Source organism: Mytilus edulis, chromosome 5 (genome assembly GCF_963676685.1).
Source record: "Mytilus edulis chromosome 5, xbMytEdul2.2, whole genome shotgun sequence".
Classification (NCBI taxonomy): domain Eukaryota; kingdom Metazoa; phylum Mollusca; class Bivalvia; order Mytilida; family Mytilidae; genus Mytilus; species Mytilus edulis.
The window spans coordinates 62839155-62859114 of record NC_092348.1 but is presented as its reverse complement, the minus strand read 5'-3'; the positions used below and the strand labels follow the sequence as shown (position 1 = coordinate 62859114).

General features: G+C 31.2%; 2 protein-coding genes across 2 annotated transcripts in view; one reads left to right on the top strand and one right to left on the bottom strand.

Moving 5' to 3' along the window:
• Positions 1-19960, bottom strand: part of LOC139524161 (rotatin-like) — an 80603-nt gene that overhangs the window by 42444 nt on the left and 18199 nt on the right. The window contains exons 16-21 of the mRNA XM_071318773.1: positions 19544-19683; positions 17220-17388; positions 16801-16900; positions 15874-15971; positions 10623-10743; positions 10332-10428 (exon numbers count right to left, since the gene is read on the bottom strand). Coding sequence (XP_071174874.1) covers positions 10332-10428; positions 10623-10743; positions 15874-15971; positions 16801-16900; positions 17220-17388; positions 19544-19683 — 725 coding nt within the window. The remainder of the gene's footprint in view (positions 1-10331; positions 10429-10622; positions 10744-15873; positions 15972-16800; positions 16901-17219; positions 17389-19543; positions 19684-19960) is intronic.
• On the top strand, positions 3944-5695 carry LOC139524164 (uncharacterized). The gene has a single exon (XM_071318775.1). The coding sequence runs from the start codon at positions 4018-4020 to the stop codon at positions 5593-5595; it is 1578 nt and encodes a 525-aa protein (XP_071174876.1). The 5' UTR covers positions 3944-4017; the 3' UTR covers positions 5596-5695.

Here is a 19960-nt window from a genome sequence, read left to right as displayed (position 1 = left end):
TTACACTAGGATGAAGATAGAATGCTCTTAAGACACCTTATTGGGTGTCCTAAAGTTAGGACGAAAAATGAGATATATCGTAAGTTAAGAGAGCTTCGAGAACACGACTTAGGACAAAGACTTGTCATAAGATAGACTTATGACATGTCCTAGTCCTAAGATAGCTTCGAGAACACCACCCAGACGTACGGCTCTGGTATTGACCATTTTACCTGCTTGTTTTTCTAGCACCCATATTTTAGGAGAAACAGGAGTAACAGTAAAAACTGAACAACTCGCAGTAGGTCAAATAGTATGGTTATGTTGAGCATGTATATACATTTTCTACTAAACTCTAAGCCATAAAAAGGCCCAATACACGATGCATTATCTCTTTTGATTTCATTTTGTTTTCTGTTTTGCTTTACGACTTCTTACTTTCTGCAATCATGTTGGCTAAAGAATATATCATTTCATGTACAGAATGAAAGATCATCTTAAACGTTTTTATTTGTTCTTTGTAAGTTGTTTGCCCTAAATATTCAGCGTTAAGCGTTCCGTAAGGAGGTCGATCAAGAAAAGCGCTTCATGATACTGAATGCATGGTTTAAGGTTGTGCTGGTCCACAGTGTGGGAGGTTTTTAATATAATCTTTTTTACGCTGAAATTAAGACGGTAATAGGATCCAATATCAGCAAATTGGAGCCAAGATACTGTTACAAGGTATCTACAAAAACTCATCATAGACGGATACCGGAATATAAATTTTGCCGGTTTTTGCGCCAGACGCGCGTTTCGTTTACAAAAGACTTATCATTGACACTCGAACCAAATTAAGTTAAAAAGGCAAATAAAGTCAAATAAAATTAAAAAAGGCCAAATAAAGTGAACTTTTAAATCCAACGTATAGCTCTGGTTTTGTGAAAGTTGAAACCTTTCATATCATATATAAACGTATACCATTGTATTGAGGGTTGTGATCTCACGAAACATGTTAAACCCCGCCGCATTTGTGCGCCTGTCCCAATCCAGGAGCCTCTGTCCTTCTAAGTCTTGTATGATTTTGATTTTAGTTCATTGTTATGTTTCGAAGTTTAGTATTACGTCTATAATCGCTGAAACAGTACACTTTTTTGTCTAGGGTCCAGCTGAAATACGCCTAGCACAACTTTTATTGCGACGCTATATTTTAGTATTCCTTCCGTATCATTTCTTGGAACTGAAATATATCATAAAAGGCTATATATTATCATCATGCAATCGATAAACATGAAAGGTAAACATTTTAAGTTGTATGCCATCCCACCGAAGCGCTTTTTCTGGATCTACCTTCAGCAGGAACGTCAAAAAGGCGAATAATACTATATGGTTTACTGCGAGTTGGTCATGTTTCACTGATACTTCTAAAAGTTGGGCACTGGGAACACAAAATAGCTTTGAATTATTGATCTCAAACGCTAACCTTATATAAGAGATTTAAATCAACGTAGTTAATTCCGGTTTAAATAGGTTTAATTATATTTTTTTTGATAGATGCACAACCTTAAAATTTCAGGATGCTGTTATCCCATGTGATGTCTAATATGTTTCATAAAAAAAAACCGACTTCTTCTTTTCATTATTTATTTTGTTATTAAGAATGATTTGATATATTTCCTGCTATTTATTTATAACTAAGAATAGTTCGTATCAGAGCCGTGTTTACATCAGTGATTACAGGTACCATCTGTCGCCCCTTTATATTTTTGATATTTTAAGCAAACATTTCAAAAGTTAAACTTTCAAAAAGTGAAATAATCAAAATTGCACATTAGGTTTAGTATTTTAAAAGTTTGATCAAGTTTCTAAAATATCAAATTTATAAACGATATTTAGAATTTTGATATTTTGATAATTTGGTTAAAATTTCAAAATTTCAAAACTTTAACACAATTTGAAATTTTGATATTTTAAAACTTTGATCAAAATTCCAAAAATCTAAAATTTCAAAACTTTTTAAAACTTTGAATTGATAAGTGTTACACGGACCGACTACAAACCATCACTGAGAAAGCAAAATAAATTTGGTGTAAATACATGTAGCCCAACTGTTGTTCTTTTTATATATAAAATAGGTTCTAAAGGGGCAATTGCATAAAGAACCGTGGTTGCCAATCAGATATATATATATATATAATTATATTACGGATTACAAATGTGTCGAGGTTTGTGATTGGATAACAACACAGAGATGTCAGTATATATTTAGGAAACTGCCAGGGTATATACGACGTTTTTGTCCCCAATTGGAACCTCAAAAACGTCATCATAACACCGGTTACTATGTGACGTAGTCAAAAGCTATCAGACTGTCAGAGGCTCACAGAGGGAAAATAATGACATGCTTCAGTCACTCAATAATACATTTTTGATACAAAATCACGCAATTTACACTTTTAATACTTAAATTTAATGTTAAAAGTGTTATTATAAATTATTACATACACGATAAAATTATGTTCACAGCAAATTAGAAAATCCTTCACGAATGCCGAACATATCAGGTTGGGTTTTTCAATATATATGTGTTGTCAACAAATACCTGCACTGGAAAATAACATTAAGTCAGGGGTAATCCGTAATATATGTGTAATTCAGGTCTCAGAAAGGGTATATACTGTGACATTCCCGGCTTAGGGCTTATATTCCCTTCGCCTTCGGCCCAGGGGATATAAACTCTAAGCCGGGAATGTCACAGTATATACCCTGTCTGAGAACTGAATAACATATAATATATATATAAACATTTGAAAAATTATATACGATTCCTTATACATGTTATGATGTATATACATGATATAAGATTATTATTACACTTGCAGATATGAAGAACACATCACAAGAGGGTTTCAAATGAAATAAAATTCAAAAAATAAAATCCTCCCACCCACCCCTGGCCCATTTTTTTCAAAAACTTGGATGAAAATCTACTAATTAAATTTAGTTGGCCTAATAAGTGTAAACCTTGCTCATTTTGCCTTGTTTGGTTAGCCCTTACCTGCCATTTGATTTCACTGGGAAATAGGGACCAAATTGAAACATGGGTGGCATTTTAAAAAAAGAAGAATCTAATTATATTTATAAATTAGACCTCCACTGAAATTTAACCACAAAATGAACAAATGATAGCTAGTGTTATCTACCAGTTCAGAATTACGGTACAATTATCAAAATGAAAATAGAGGAATAGAGTACAGAAAGTTTAACTATTGCATTGATATCAAATTATTGTACTGTCCTATAAAACATACTAGTATCTATAAATAAACTAATTATAGATACCATAATATATTGAAAAACATATGATTGGTTGAGATAAATAATACTTATCTGGTACATTCTTAATTTATCTAGTATATTACTCAATAAATCTGATAAACTGATATTATGTTGTTTAATTGGTTATCATATTAAGGTTTAAGGTGAAGGGTGAAGAAATACAATTTTGTTCAATAGAGTTTTATATACCATAAGCACAAGAGAAGCTGATGAACATATGGTATTGACAATTCATAAATGTTCTTCACAGTTACCCACTTTTTTTAGGCTGTCATAAACTGATCTGTCCTGAATATTGCACACAAAAAAGCAAAAGCTAACCTTGACCAAAATTTTAAACCAGAAGTAGGACAGAATGACCAGAAACAAACAGAGGCACAGACAGAAAAGCATAATACCTGTGAGTGGGGCATAAAAGCATTAGATGTACATCAAGATCTGATGAAGGAATAAAAAAAATCAAAATTAATGTGGTTGTTATATATTTGGGATAATATGTAATAAATAGAACTTATAATCTGGATGAAAATATATGACTTACAATAGATATATTAACAAATTTGATTGGCTGATATGTAATATCTTTTCTAGTAAAGTACTAACCAACACTTCAATTTAATATGCGTAGTTTAATAGATAATTGCAAAGTACAGACTAACTAAAAATGTGATAAAGTTTAAAATATTCTAAAGCAAGACAGAATTTGAGAAACCAGTAAACATGTCACAGGAAACAAACCAAGACCAATGCCATATTGGTGCTCAGGATGTTGTCAGAAAGAAGTTGGCTATACATCGATGTTCCATTCATCCTAGTATTGACTTGAGTATTTTTTGTCGGCAGTGTAATAAACTTATATGTCCTGTTTGTTTAACACAAGAACATCAGCAACACATGATGTGTGATATTCAGACCATTTACCATGAAAAGCTTGGAATACTTGCTGATAAGGAGTATATAATCACAAATAAATTGATGCCATTCTTTACAGAAGAAAATTCAAAACTGGATAATATTTTAGTTACTCATCAGGAGCATTGTAAAAATATGAAACAAAAAATTGAGGAACATGATAGAAAGTTTAAAGAAGAAATAACAAAAAGAACAAATGCTCTTCTGCAAAGATTTGATAAGCATTTACATACAACAAATGAGATAGTAAAAAACCTAAAAGACAAAATGGAAGACAAACTATCTATTTTGAAGAAAAATCATGAAATTATTGATCAAATTAAGGAAACTGATGATATTCGAAAAATATGCAAAACTGCTGATTTTATGCTTGATTATGTTAACAATGTAAATATTTCATCTGCTCCCTTGCCACGTAAAAATAAGGAATTCAAGGAAGGAAATATAAAAACAGGAATCATCTCTTCCCTGATCGGTTCACTTCATTCTATAGCATTACCTGATCCTGCTCAAGTCCAATTCAAAGTCCTGAAAACTTATGTGACTAACTTGGATGCCATTGGAAAAATCATATCTGGGGAGAAAACTTGGATAAAGACTAGTAACAGCTCAGTTTTGAGAAAAATTGATATAAATGATGAACTGAGGCCTCTTTGGGAAGAGAAAATAAAAGTAAGAGACATGGCCATCAACAGCCTTGGAGATCTTTTTCTTGCTGTTGAAAACAGTACACGACTGAGAATTGTTAGGAATGGTGAAAATGAAATCAAGGATTTTTATAAGTTTCAAAAATCTAGCTTTTTTGGAAAACCTCAAGTGCCTCTGGCTCTGCATTGGTTCAAAGAAAATCAAATACTAGTGGGTGTAATTGAAAAGGATGCAAACACAGAAACACTTACAGACAATGTTCAAAGGCAACTAGTCTGTTTGTCCGAAGATAAACAACAAATTAAAGTTTATGAGTATGATCAAGATGGAGAAAGACTGTTCAACATTCCTCACAGAATTACTTCAGACTCAAACAGTGACATTGTCTTTCTTGACAGATTAAGTACAGAATCTGGAAGAATTGTATCCATGACAACAGGGGGAGCTATAAAATGGGCATATAATCCCCTCAAGGACACAAGATCAGGCTGTCTGTTCGATCCATGGGACATTGTTGTAACTTCTCATGACAATGTAATTATATGTGACATGAGAAATAATGCCTTACATGTCCTCAACTCTGATGGACAAATCATGACATGTCAGGAGACAGATTCATTAGAAATTAATTATCCTACTAGTATTAACATTAATAAAAATGGACAAGTGATACTAGGAGGTGGAACAAAACATGAACAGACGGCAAAACTACATATTTTGGAATTTAAAGGATGTTAACAAAGCAACTGACTTAAATATAAATAAATTTTCATATTATACCTACGGGAAACTTTATAAAAACATGGATTACATATACAATATTATTCACATACTGACTCTTAAATAAATAACAAGTAATTAATTATTGTATTAAATTTTACATAAATAAATGTTTTTTTAAAAGAATTCTCAGAACAGATAAATATGCTTATCATTTAAGCATGAATCCATATCAGATTACAAGTCCTCTGATCTGTTTAGTTACAAAATTAGACTAAAATCTCGATTCTTATGTGAGTTCTTGTATAACATGAGATGCCTAGCCTGAAGATGTACCAAATGGATCTCAGTTTTGAGTTCATGTCATTTCTTCGTGTTTATAACTTTGGTTTTTCTATTCAAAATGAACTTACATATTTGTAGAATTGTTGAACAACTGTTGCTTTTTTATATAAACTTCCTGACAATTACATTTATACCCTACCATATACCTTCACTTTTTTATCTGTCTTTTAATCTTTCAAAAAAGAGGGAGAAGATACCAAAGGGATAATCAGAGGTGAATGGACTTGATGTTGATTATTGATAACAGATTTTAGTGCATTTGTACATCAATCAATAAAAATCGATTGACTTCTACAAATCTTCAGAAAATAATTCTTTAAAATTCATTTTTTCAAAAAAAAAATGTTTTTCTTCATATATGTTAATGTATGATATGTACGAACTCGGACTATAAATATCATAATTTTGAATCAATAATCAAACTAGAGGCTCTAAAGAGCCTGTTTTGCTCACCTTGGTCTATGTGAATACTAAACAAAGGAATCAGATGGATTTATGACAAAATTGTGTTTTGGTGATGGTAATATGTTTGTACCCCTACAGAAAAAAAATTTGAGGGCCAGTTGATGGCCATGTGGCGGACAGTTGAGGGCTAGCTGTTTTAAGCAAAATAGTTGAGGGCTAGGTGTTGAGCATCTTAGCTCAACTCAAACCTGGCCAAGCACTGTATGTTGGATAGATGTCGCTCAACTGGCCCTCAACTGAAGCTGGCCATTAAGTTGAGGAAAAGTTGAGCAATTGATCTTTAGTTTTCATATAGTTGAGCAAAATTTTAGATTTCAGACTTTGAAATTTTTGTAGTTGAGCAAAAGTTGAGCATTCATACTTTGAAATTTTTGTAGTTGAGGAAAAGTTGAGCGTTCAGACTTTGACCTGGTGATATAAATGTTATGTGCCATCTGTTTTATCTGTCTTTAGTGCAAATGGACAGGAAGTATTATTATAAATGTACACAAAGTTTGAGGCAAAATTAAGGGAAGCACATCTTTTCAATTTTATACATTTTTCTGTATTTTAACTTAACTAATAAATCTTTGACATAAAGATAAAAAACAAACAGTATTTCTTTTATTATAAGATATATCAAATATTCAAGATTTAGGTCATTAACAGTTATTATTAGGGGCAAATCTCAAAGTTATCACACTGTCACAATACCCAAAAGAACCTCAAACATTTAAAATTTGAACTGGGTTTGAGCATGCACATGGCAAGCAAAGCTGTCTTCTAGCTATCATGAATAAAATATGAATTTTACAATGAATGTAGATAAAACTAGAGGCTCTCAAGAGCCTGTGTCGCTCACCTGTTACTGTATTTACTGATGTTGGCCATCTTGGATGGTAGGCAGGGTCATTAGACACTTTTTTAAATAGATACATTAGTAATGATTGTGGGCAAGTTTGGTTAAATTTGCCCCATAGTTATAGAGAAGAAGATTTTTGTACAAGTTACAAAAATGACGAAAAGTTGTTCAATATTGACTATAAAAGGCAATAACTCCTTAAGGGGTCCTCTAATAATTTTGATCATGCTGACTTATTTGTAGATCTTACTTTGCTGAACATTATTGCTGTTTACAGTTTATCTCTATGTATAATAGTATTCAAGATAATAACCCAACTGCAAAAATTCCTTAAAATTACCAATTTTAGGGCAGCAACCCAACAACTGGTTGTCAGATTCATCTGAAATTTTGAGAGGAGAAAGATTTTATTCTGATGGGCATTTAAATCTTGAAAGATTTGCCCTAAATATCTTAGTTTTTAAAGATATAAAGCAAAAACTGCATTTCACCACTATGTTCTAATTTTAGCCATGTCGGCCATTTTGTTTGGTAGGCGGGGTCATCGGACACATTTTTAAAACTATATACATTGTACCACAATGATAATTGTGGCAAAGTTTGGTTAAATTTGGCCCAGTAGTTTCAGAGAAGAAGATTTTTTGTACAAGTTACAAAAAATGACGAAAAGTTGTTAAAATTTGACTATAAAGGGCAATAACTCCTAAAGGGGTTGACTGACAATTTTGGTCATGCTGACTTATTTGTAGGTCTTACTTTGCTGAACATTATTGCTGTTTACAGTTTATCTCTATCTATAATAGTATTCAAGATAACAACCAAAAACTGCAAAATTTCCTTAAAATAACAAATTCAGGGGCAGCAACCCAACAACAGGTTGTCCGATTCGTCTGAATATTTCTAGATAGATGTTGACCTAATCAACAATTTTACCCCATGTCAGATTTGCTCTAAATGCTTTGGTTTCAAAGATATAAGCCAAAATATACATTTTACCCCTGTGTTCTATTTTTAGCCATGGCGGCCATCTTGGTTCGCAATTTTACTTAAAATAAACCTATCACATGTGCATGAATGTGGCATATGATTTTTTTTATCAACAAGGAAGTAGGACTACAGAAAATATTCAGATAGTCTTTTGTCAATAGTTATCAAAAGTACCTGGATTATGATTTAGTAAGCCAGATGTGTGTTTCGTCTACACGAGCCGAAGTCTTCTTGAAGAACTTTCAATACATTTAGAATGAAGTTGTCTGTTTACTTAATTATGTTATTTTACTGACAATAAGGATCCCACTGTCAAATATAAATTTGACCTTCAATGGTTTGGTCTGATCTTCAGGGTTCATGAGATATCAGTTCTTTTTAGTTAATGTATCAGTACTTTATTTGCTGATGTAGCATTTACAGTTCATTTGTCAAAACTTCCAATAAAAGCTTCACTAGTCTGTATGCACTAGATTAATAATTAGACTGATATAAAAATAAATGAGCATTTACAGTGTTGACTACTGCACACAACATCAAAATTTTTGACAAATTCAGTCTATACATCTGGACTTTTTTTTTTATCTAATCAAGCCATTTTTAAATATAGATTGTAGTGTTAACTACTCCCCCCCCCCCCCCCCTTTTGTGGGGAAAATGTGGTTGATGATTTAGGATATCAATGAAGCATGACTTGATTTCACGGGCAATATGTCGACTGAGCAAGTACAAAAAGTATAAGACATGGATCAATAATGGCCTGAGAATTGGGTTATTTTCTCCAATATTTGCGTTTTCTGTGGAAAAAAATTTGTTTTAAAGACAAAATTTAGGAAGTCTTTCATACGTCATATCTCAAATATTTCCGACTTTGTATGGGTTAAGAGTAGATGCGCCTCAATGAAATCAATCTCTTCCTTCAGTAGTATAGAAGTTGTAATTCTCTTGAATACTAATAAAGGCAAACCATATTCATGTCTTTCTATCAAATTATTACACTCAAATTTTTTCTATCAAACAAATATGTGTGTATTCTAATCAATAAAAGTTTTGAACTTTAGACTAACACATCACATGATACCTGTATAAAACTTTGTATCTTTAAACTGAAGTAAACTTTTAAAGTGTCAATTTTTTTGGCAATAAAAGATGCTCCCCAGAGGTTAAAAGCAACAACTACGAAATATGACAAGAACTTAGCTACAGTTAATTACTGTTTTGATAAAAAAAAAACAAAAAAAAAACAGGAATATGGGCATATAATCAAAAGAACTCTAGATATCTCCTTGGTGTTTTTTTGGTTGTTATTGTTGTTCAGTCTTCTTGACATAAGCACACATCTCCTTTAATTTTTATCTAAAATTTCAGATATAGAAATAAGGAGATGTGGTATGATCGTCTGTGAGACAACTATCAACCAGTGACAATAGGACAATGTTATATCAACAAATAATAATTGTATGGCCTATGACAATGAGCAAAACAAATACATTTTGTATGATATAAAAAATCAAAATTGAAAAAACTCGTGGGCTGATTTCAACTAATAACATTAAACAAAAATTTACTTTGCCAGACAATTGTAGACCCATATGTTCTGCCCTTTTAGATTTTACAAATTACAATGTGGAAGAACTTACTCAGGCAAGCCAGTTATATCACACTAAAAAGTCCCCTTTTTAGAATTATTGATGAACAAAACTGATAAAAAACATATATACAATAAGGTTTTAATGGTGGATGATGCTAAATTTCTCAAACTTGAATCTCAACATAAACTTACCAAGTTACTCATGCATTAAAAAGTAGATAAAAGTGACTAAATTTGACAATGGATTTCAGACACACATAAAATACTTCCACATGATTTTCAAATAATGATCTTTCACATTTTATTTTTAATTGAATATATATATATACATTACTTGTATGTTTTGAACTTATAAGTCTATAAGGTCCAAATTTTGTTGCATTTGTTACAATGGAAATCAATAAGTAAGATCTAGCAACTTTCTAATGAAAATTTTGAAGTACACAAATTATCTTTTTTTTTAATTTTGGGAACTATATGAACTAGTTTTTTTTTATAAATCAAAGTAAAGAAGTAAAAACATACCCAAGATCAAATTTGGCCACTTCATCAAACAGAAACAGGATAAACAGATGTGCCACATCATAACACAGTCTCTCATCATTTTGGTGGAGGAAGGCAACTGAAAGAAAAGTCATTTGAATAAGTGTTATGCCATGTTCAACGTTGATGTGTTTCTTTAATGTAGTATACAGATTCACAGATCCCATTTTAAAAACATTACATGTATTGCATTCAGGTCTTCAGTTTTCAGTTCACTACATGCCTTGAGAAGATAAGCATACATACATTTTAGATATGAAAGAGTTAACTAACCTCTGAGAAGATTCATATATATTTCTGTATCATGAGCTAACTTATGTCGGAGAACATAATCATGATGTACAAGATATCTCAGGACTGTTACACAAGATGGCACATATTTGAGGCTCTCATTCTGAAAATGAAAAACATGTAATTTTAGTATTTTAGATGGTTAAGGAGCATAAATTAACCAGATGCTCTGCAGGGCGCAGCTTTATATGACCCTCAGAGGTCGAACACTGAACGGTTGGGGCAAGTATGGACACTTAAGACAGCTCTGAATTTGGATTGCGATTAAATAGTTGACACAGCATAGGTTTCTGACACAGAATGAATGCGGTCTAATGAAATTAACATTTTTTTTGCTTCTGAGTAATACAATATACTGTTGAATATCAATTCTCTCAAAACAAATATTTGAAGAAGTTTTCTTTTTAATATCTGAAATGGGAAAAAATTGTAAAGACAATCATAATTTCTTAATTATTTCATGTATTTGAATCACAGTATTTGATATTTCTAGAAACAGTTTAAAATATTCAAACTAGAACTAGCAAACAAATAGCAAGGAGTACCAACATAAAGGAACAAAGCTAAAGTAATTGTCTTGAATTAACCAGGAAACCATTGTTTTCGCCCTTTGATGCCCCTAATTCCTAAACAGATTGAGTCCACAACTCCAATCCTAAACATCCTTTTGTGGTGTGGAAACTTGTGATATAATTTCGGGCAATTCTATACACAGTTCCACAAGTTATTGTCTGGACACTACAAAAATGCTTATTTGGGCCCCTTTTTTACCCCTTATCCCTAAACTAAAGGGACCACAGTGTTCTCCCCAGGATTTTGGGATAGCACCAGGGTAACGCGTGTCGAAATGATTTGTACAATATGTTGTGTCGCGTTACATCGCTTATTTTTTCTTCTTGTTAGTTTTTGTGCCATTACCTTTTTGTCTTTTGTTTTGTTTACTGTGTTATGTAGACTTTGGGTAAAAAAAAATACTGGTAAAAAAAAGTAAATCAAACAGTTTGTATACTTTAATATCTTTTAAGAATAAATAACAGAAAGCACTTTTAGTCTCTAACTAGTCACTTTTTATACTTTGAACAAGCCAATTTTGCCCTTATACTTGTATACCGGTAGTTACACTACACATTCCCCATTTTTGTTAGATTACACTATAACAATTAACGTTAAACAAGATTAAATTTTAATGTAGAACCGTTAGTAAATTAAATACTATTTTCCATAGCTTTAGACATGATTCTTTTAGACATCAATAAAATTATTATTAAAATCATTATTGTGTTATTTCATGATGGACATGAAAAGTATACTTATATTATCTATGTGGACACTTGTGAAAGGTTGTCATGTCTAGCTGAGTTCCAATCATTGTAAATTTATTTTGTAAAAGTTAATCATTAAACTTCTTTAATACTCTTCAGCTATATATATGAAAAGGATGTTTACAACAACAAACAGTCCTAGCTCAGTCAGTTAGTAGATGTATAAATGGATATACTACCTATTTGATATAATATGTTTGTGCTTTAATAAAAGTATGATTGTCAAAAATAATTTGCAATATATTTTTGTTGGTATATGCAAAGAAAGTTTTTATCCTTGAGGTAACATCCTTATATAATTTTGCATTCAATTTTTACTTTATTTCTATTTCAAATGATGGATAATATTTTAGGAGCACATTGTTGTAATAAGCTAAATCAGGGGAAGTAACTCAAATTTTAAAAATACGCAAATCATTTATGACCAAAGGCTGGAGTAATAGAGTTTATTAACAAATGTCTGCTTGTCCCTCAAAAGTCTCATAAGTCTGTGATCATTAAGTTATGATCTCTTAATTAATTAAAACACAAGAATCATGTACATCGATTAAATCCAATCATCAAGGTTAACCTCAAAAGGTAAATCGATCACGTGGTGTAAACAATCTTCGTTGTCAGAACTGGATTCAACTGGTTTGAACTGGTCAATTTTCATCTGAAATGTTATATCCCACGGAAAGGTTTACTGTTATATGATTTTTTTTTACCGATAATTTTAGCACCACGGTGAAAAATTATACATCGCGGCAAGACCGATACCACCACGGTAGAAAATTATACATCGCGGGCCCGTGGTCCTTTAAGGGCCTGGGGAGAACACTGGGACCATAACCCCCAAAATCAATTCTTACCTTCCTTCTGTGGTTTCAAACCTTGTGCTTAAATTTCACAGATTTATATTTACTTATACTAAAGTTATTGGCACATTTCCAATGATGCTAACATTCTTGGTAAATTTCCAATTATACTAAAGTTATTAGCAAATTTCCAATGGATTTTTTTTATACTTAAGTTATTGGCAAATTTCCAAAGGAGTTCATTAATACTAAAGTTATCAGCAAATTTCCTATACACATTTTTAAAAGCAGTGTAAAGAAGTTCAAACATTACTTTTGGATTACCTCCCTTACAATGTTTTTTTAAAAATTGTCCCTTAACCAGAAAACCCTTGTTTTCCCCCTTTTTGCTCCTATTTGCTAAATGACTTGAGCCATAACCCCAATAACCATCCTTTTATAGTATGGAAACTTGTGGTATAATTTAGAGATATCCATACACTTAAACAAAAGTTATTATCTGGAAACTAGCTAAAGGCTGGTTTTTAGCCCTTTTTTGGTCCCTAATTCCTGCATAAATGGGGCAAAACACCCAAAATCATTCCCAGCCTTCCTTTTAGGATATGGAAGCTTGTGATACAATGTCAGATAGATCCATACTCTTACATACAAGTTATTGTCCAGAACTACAAAAATGCTTGTTTTTGGTCCCTTTTTTTTCTAAATTGTTGGCAAAATAACCTCCAAAAGGAATCCAAACTTTCTACTGTTGTATTAAACACTGTGGAACAATTTCAGAGCAATTGAAATACTTACACACAAGTTATTATCCTGAAACTAAAAAATGCTTGTTTGGGCCCTTTTGGGCCCCTACTTCTTAAACTAAAATCTAAAATAAAATACCAGGAGATAGCTTTAAGAAAAATGAAAGAAAGATATGGTAACTGTATGTTGTATGTTTTCCCGGCATAAATACTTAACTGCATAATTCCATGTAGACTCCTTCAGAAAATGTACTATTTCAGAGTTACCTCCCCTTATGCCAATTTAAAAACATTAAAAATCAAGCAAATATAATTCACATTTAAAATATTAATAAGTTATAATCTTATGAATTTGTTCTTTTAAATGAAATTCAAATCTGCATTCCTGCATTAAATTTTTCTAACTCTGGGTTGTAGGTTCTCTGTTTATTACTATTCAAGATGGTGAAAGACACCCATACCACCATAATCAAAGCATGAAAGCGATAGAAAGACAGTTTCTGTCTACTCTATGTTTTGTGTTTCCATCATTTTGTAATGAAATTACATCAGACAGGAGATTATAATGATTAAATTCAGAAATTAATTATTTATCAGAAAGATAAAAAATATAACATTCTAAATCAAAATTCAATTACGTAAAAAGAAAATGTTTTTAAACAAATTCAACAATTGCTTTTATCTATTATGCAATACGTCTAGATTATCGGGTTTTCTACACATTGATATCGTAAAATATCAGCCGCAAGCCACAATGTGAAATTTTTTGACGAGTGAGCGCAGTAAACGAGCTAAAAAGTTTCACATTGTGTCGAGCGGCTGATATTTTATTATATCTATACATAGTAAACCTGATTATCTTTTTATCGTTCTATTACTGGTCTTTTCTTTCTCCCTAAGACAGTTTTACGCTTGACGAAAGCAAGCTTGATAACTTCTCCTCTTGCATTGTGACGTCGCTGATAACTTCTCCTCTCACATTGTGACGTCGCTGATAATGCCTGGTCTCATTTTGAAGTCTTGATATGAGAATTACGGAGCGACAGAGCAGGGTGATATAGGCGTAGGAAAGGGCGATAAAATATTTTATCATATGTTTAGTAGTAAATACAGTAGTTTTGCATATGTGATTAATAGCCTGCTGCTTAATCCATATCGCACAACTTTGATGCGCACCCTTTATCGCATACCCTTTATCACACCCCTACTTTTTTTTTTTCTTTTTTTTTTTTACATAAAGTCAGTTTGTTTTTTTTTTTTGCTTAAGGTGGCTCGCGGGTCTAAATCAAATTTTTTATTTAATATAGGATTTCTCTATATTTTTCTACAAATGAAATTTATCTTATACATAATAGAAAAATAAAATAAAATAATGGGGTCACCGTTCATTTACGCTCACAATCTGCCTTCGAAAGAAGCATACATTTTTGTTAATGTCCCTTTTTTCTGTTGAACTAATAGCAGAAATAGCAGTAATATCGAAATAAAAAAATAACTAAATTACAGAAATCGCTTAAATTTTACAATTATTTAGTTTATGTACAGCTTCCTCGAAAACAACAATAAAAAATATAGGTCACCGATGAGTTAAAAAAGATATTTCAATTTTAATGCCAAAAAATTGCATTTTTGCACCAAAGGGAGATAATTTGGAGCATTTTCAATGATATCTACATTTTAAAAGTCACCTGGGGCCAACACGAATTGAGTTTTAGGAATGATTGTTGTACCATATGATAAAGTCACAACTACTAAAGGTAATAAATAAAATTTGTAATGAAAAATAAATGTTTAATTTTTTTCTGAAAATCTTATACCCGCGAGCCTCCTTAAGAAAAATTTTCCTCAAAATAGGTAAATTTTTTGAATGACATCATTGTTTGGTATGTGACGTCACGAACGTCGAGTTTTCATATTGTATGTGACGTCACGAACGTCAAGTTTTCTTATTTTTTGACACACTAAATGCAACTATGAAAAATACAAAACACACAAATTAATACAGTAATAAACAAAATATTTTTAAAACAACAGCACGCAAATTGTTAGGTAACCCAGGTGCTTTGGATAAGTAATTGAGCAGTTCTTTTAAGGCCTTTGAAACAAGACAAAAGTAGAACTGAAGGTAACCCAGTGCTATGGATCAGAAAACAGTTCAAATAATATAATACTCTTCTGTTGAAATATATGATAAAGTGTATAATACATTGCAAAATCCGTATCACATGCCGTATCACCCTCGACCAATATCATCCCTCGGGCCTAAAGGCCCTTGGGCTGATATTGATGTCTCGGGATGATACAACATATGATACGGATTTTGCCATGTATTATTCTCTATTTATCTAGTGTAATTGTTATATGCACTAACCTTTGTATTTTCCTCTGGCTTCATTATACCAAGCTTTATATATTTCAAAATTTCCTTAACTCCTCCATCATTCTTGAATGGAGAATGCAAGTTATGGTCTGTGGAAGTATAATTAACATTAATTACTTAACATATTTTATGAGGAGTCATACCTGATAAAAATCAAATACATAATGTGTTTTATATATATTCATGATTAAAATTTCCCATCTCTTGAAAAAGATTTAACAGAAACAAAACCAATTCTAAGATAATAAATAAACTTTCTAAAAATAATAAAGATTTTTTTTTATCTTTTGGAAAAGATTTAACAGAAACAAAAACAGTTCTAAAATAATTTATAAACTTTTAAAAGTGACAAAAATAGTGTTTACTCTATTTTTGATTTTCACTGATTGTGATCAATTATTAAACATAAATAAACTTATTCATTGTAACAGAGAACTAGAGCTTTTTTATATTATTATATAGAAATTGGACAACTATTTAGCAATATTTTCATTGTTGAGACCACAAAGTACCCTAATAGTTATCAAAGGTACCAGGATTATAATTTAATTCGCCAGACATGAGTTTTGTCTACATAAGACTCAACATTGAAGCTCTGATCAAAATAGTTATAAAGCCAAACAAGTGCAAAGTTGTAGCTTAGGTATTCCTGGGATAAGAAAACCCTTAGTTTTTTGAAAAAAAATAAAGTTTTGTCAACAGGAAATTTATCAAAATATAGTTGTTTACATTCTGATCATTTAGTATATGATGGATAGTTCTTATTGACAATTATACAACATCTCCTTGTTTACATATTAGTGATATCAACAGTTGTCTCCCTGTCTTAACATGCAGTTATTCAAACATGCAGATTGTATTTATATTTCATTTTCATAAAGTAAAAGCCAAAAACCATTGAGTTTTTTTTTAACCAACCTTGTAATATAATGGCAAGCTGGTCTACTGCTGACTTCTTCACTCCAGGGTCAACTGAATCAGATTTAAATATCTCAAAGACCTTTCTTAAACCATCCACCTGCAAGTATAACATGTTGTACATTAAATATTTTCGTTTCAAGACTCGAAAAAGATTCTCTTATTTAAATTGATTATTGTTAAAGAAAAGATGTGTACAGTGAATCAATATATAATGAAAAAAAAATACCTTTGCAATCTTAAATATCAATCCAGTTATAAATGTTTTATGATATTTAGTGTATTTATTAAATATATATATATATATACTTTATTGATAAATTTCACATTATACCACTATCAACTTAATTTCTGACTGACATCCTCCAAAAAGATCTTAATAAATTGTAAGAATATTGTTGTTAATTATTATAAACTACCTGGAAGACAGATCGACCATAATCTTCATCTAAAGATCTTTGTGTTTCCACAATAAATATATTGGTAAGATTAGCAACATCTAAAGAGGAAAATGCTGGTTGTTTATTCTGGCTGTTCTCTTCATTGGATAGGAACCAGGCTAATCTTTTCAAGGCTTCAGCTCTACACCTACAGTATAAATCAATAATCATTGAAAAAAGGGTTAATCTCTAGGGAAAAAATATGCAATAGAACCAGTGCAACTTATTTATTACTAAACACAATTTATTTACATTACATTTATAAAGAGTGACTGCTAGTGATAGTATTTTCCTGATAAGATATATCATTAGCTTCTTTTTATCAATGCATAACTATTGATTGTAAAAAGCCTTGCAACTGTCAAAAATAAATTATTTGATTCAACATCATTTTGGCTACGTTATATTTGGAAAAGACTTTTAATTTGTTTCAACTTTTTACGTGGATTTCTCCCATTTGTTTAAAAGAAACTAATATTCTTTGTCAAAAGGACAATAAAAAAATGTTAAATTAACGGTTCTATCAAACTTAAAGATATAAACATAAGTTGTAAACCATCTTGAATTAAACTAAAAATTAATATTTTTCATCAGCAGGTCGTTGAAAATGTAATCTAAATAAGAATCATTTTCAGTAGGATTATGAAAATATTTGCACTTGTTCATAATATAAATGACAATTTCTTCAACCGTTATTGAATGCCTTGATTATACCAAACATTATCTAGTTTCTTCAAAAATTTAGATTTTTATAAAAAAGAGTTTTAAAGTGGTAAACTGTATACCACCATAGCCGGATTGTAAAATATCAGTACACAATTCATCTAGTTCTTTTTTTAAACTTCAAGTTTTGAGACAGATAGAAAATTAATATGTAAAATTGTTTTGTTTAATGAAGATAAGTAACCTTTTGCATTTTTTATAGTTTTGTTCAATTCAATTTTTCAGCTGTCATATAATGGGAGATAACTCTTGCAGGATTTGTTTTACAAATTACAAAGTAATGTGAAGGGAAAGAAGTAGGTAAGGGCCGATTTTGGCCTCAATTTAAGGTTCATTTAACGAAAGACTTTGGACACTTTTTAAACACTTAAGTGTCTCAATTGATTCAATTCGTTTATGTGAAAGATTTTGACTGATTTAGTAATTAAAACGCTCCGATTCAAGCTGAAATATGAAAAATCTATCAAATATGCCAAAAAACGTTACTTTTCGGATGGTTTTTGTCAAAAATGAAAGTGACCACATCTGTGTCCATCCTCAACCTTTATATATGTTATGTATTATCATCAAATAAAACTTAGATTTCAATATTATGAATGAACATGAATGCGGCCACTTTCATTTAAGACAGAAACCGTCTAAATTTAACTAAAATGCTAAAATTGTGAAGATTTCATTAATTTAGGATGACTTAATGATGCTAGTACCCGATATATGTGCATTGTATTGACAAAAATGGCCCATATTTATAAAGCAGCAGCAGTCTACTTTCCATTAAATAGCTAAAGGATTACATTTTCACAATTTTGTAAAACTGCTATATTTTGAGGCCAAAAAGAGATCTTAATGAACCTACTCCTTTGCAATTTTTACTTGTTGCAAGAAAACAAGTTTGGTGACACCATTTTCTTTTTTACTTTCTGAAAGCATATTATTAAACCTATCTTCTTATATCAATTTTAAAATTCCATCTCATAGCTTTTTATTCACCAAAAAGTGTTTTTCATGAATATTTAGCAATTTTGAATGACTTGCATGACTTGACATGAAATAGGACGGCGACCCATACTTTGAACATTCTTTGAAAAAAAGCCCAGTAAAACCTTCATTTTGGCAAAGTATAAGAAAACTCTATTTAAGAAAAAATATTGTGATGATCAACCATGCCAAAGAAATTCTGGTTTGTAAAATGCTTGAATTTCAAACATAACAAGAATGTGTCCATAGAACATGGATCCCCCACTCACACTATCATAATTTCTTTGTTTAGTGGACTGTAAAATTAGGGTAAAAACTGTAATTGGACATTAAAATAAGAAAGATCATATCATAGGGAACATGTGTACTAACTACTATTAAGTTTCAAGTTGATTTGACTTCAACTTTATCAAAAACTACCTTGACCAAAAACTTTAACCTGAAGCGAGACAGACCGACGAACGGACCCAGACCAGATAATCATAATGCCCCTCTACTATCGTAGGTGGGGCATACAAATTTTTTGATATCAGATGTAAACATAAAATCCCATTATTGCAACTCACTAGTTAAATTACTTGTTCCAAAGAATTATTACATACCTGATATCAGATGTAAACATGACCCTTAAGGTGCCTCTGAGTTTTTCCAGGTATGGCAGTTGTCCAGGACATGTTGAGATCAAAGGATCTATCATGGACATTATACATTTACCCAAAGTACTGTCACTATCAGCATAGGACTGGAAATAAATATAATAATATGCTGAACAGAATAATGATTCATACAAATTAAAGTAAAATTATTATTTCTGTTATAGTCATATATTTAAAAAATACATCTCAATTTGTCTGCCGATTACAGCAAATACCATTCACTCATTACATGTACTGCGGATTCATATATTTTTGTGGATTGTGGAAACCTTGCACTTTAGTGGATGTGTTATTTCGTGGTTCTGCCAAAGTCTGGCTACAACTTAATAGAAATTCTTATTTTGTTGAACATTTAAACGTGTG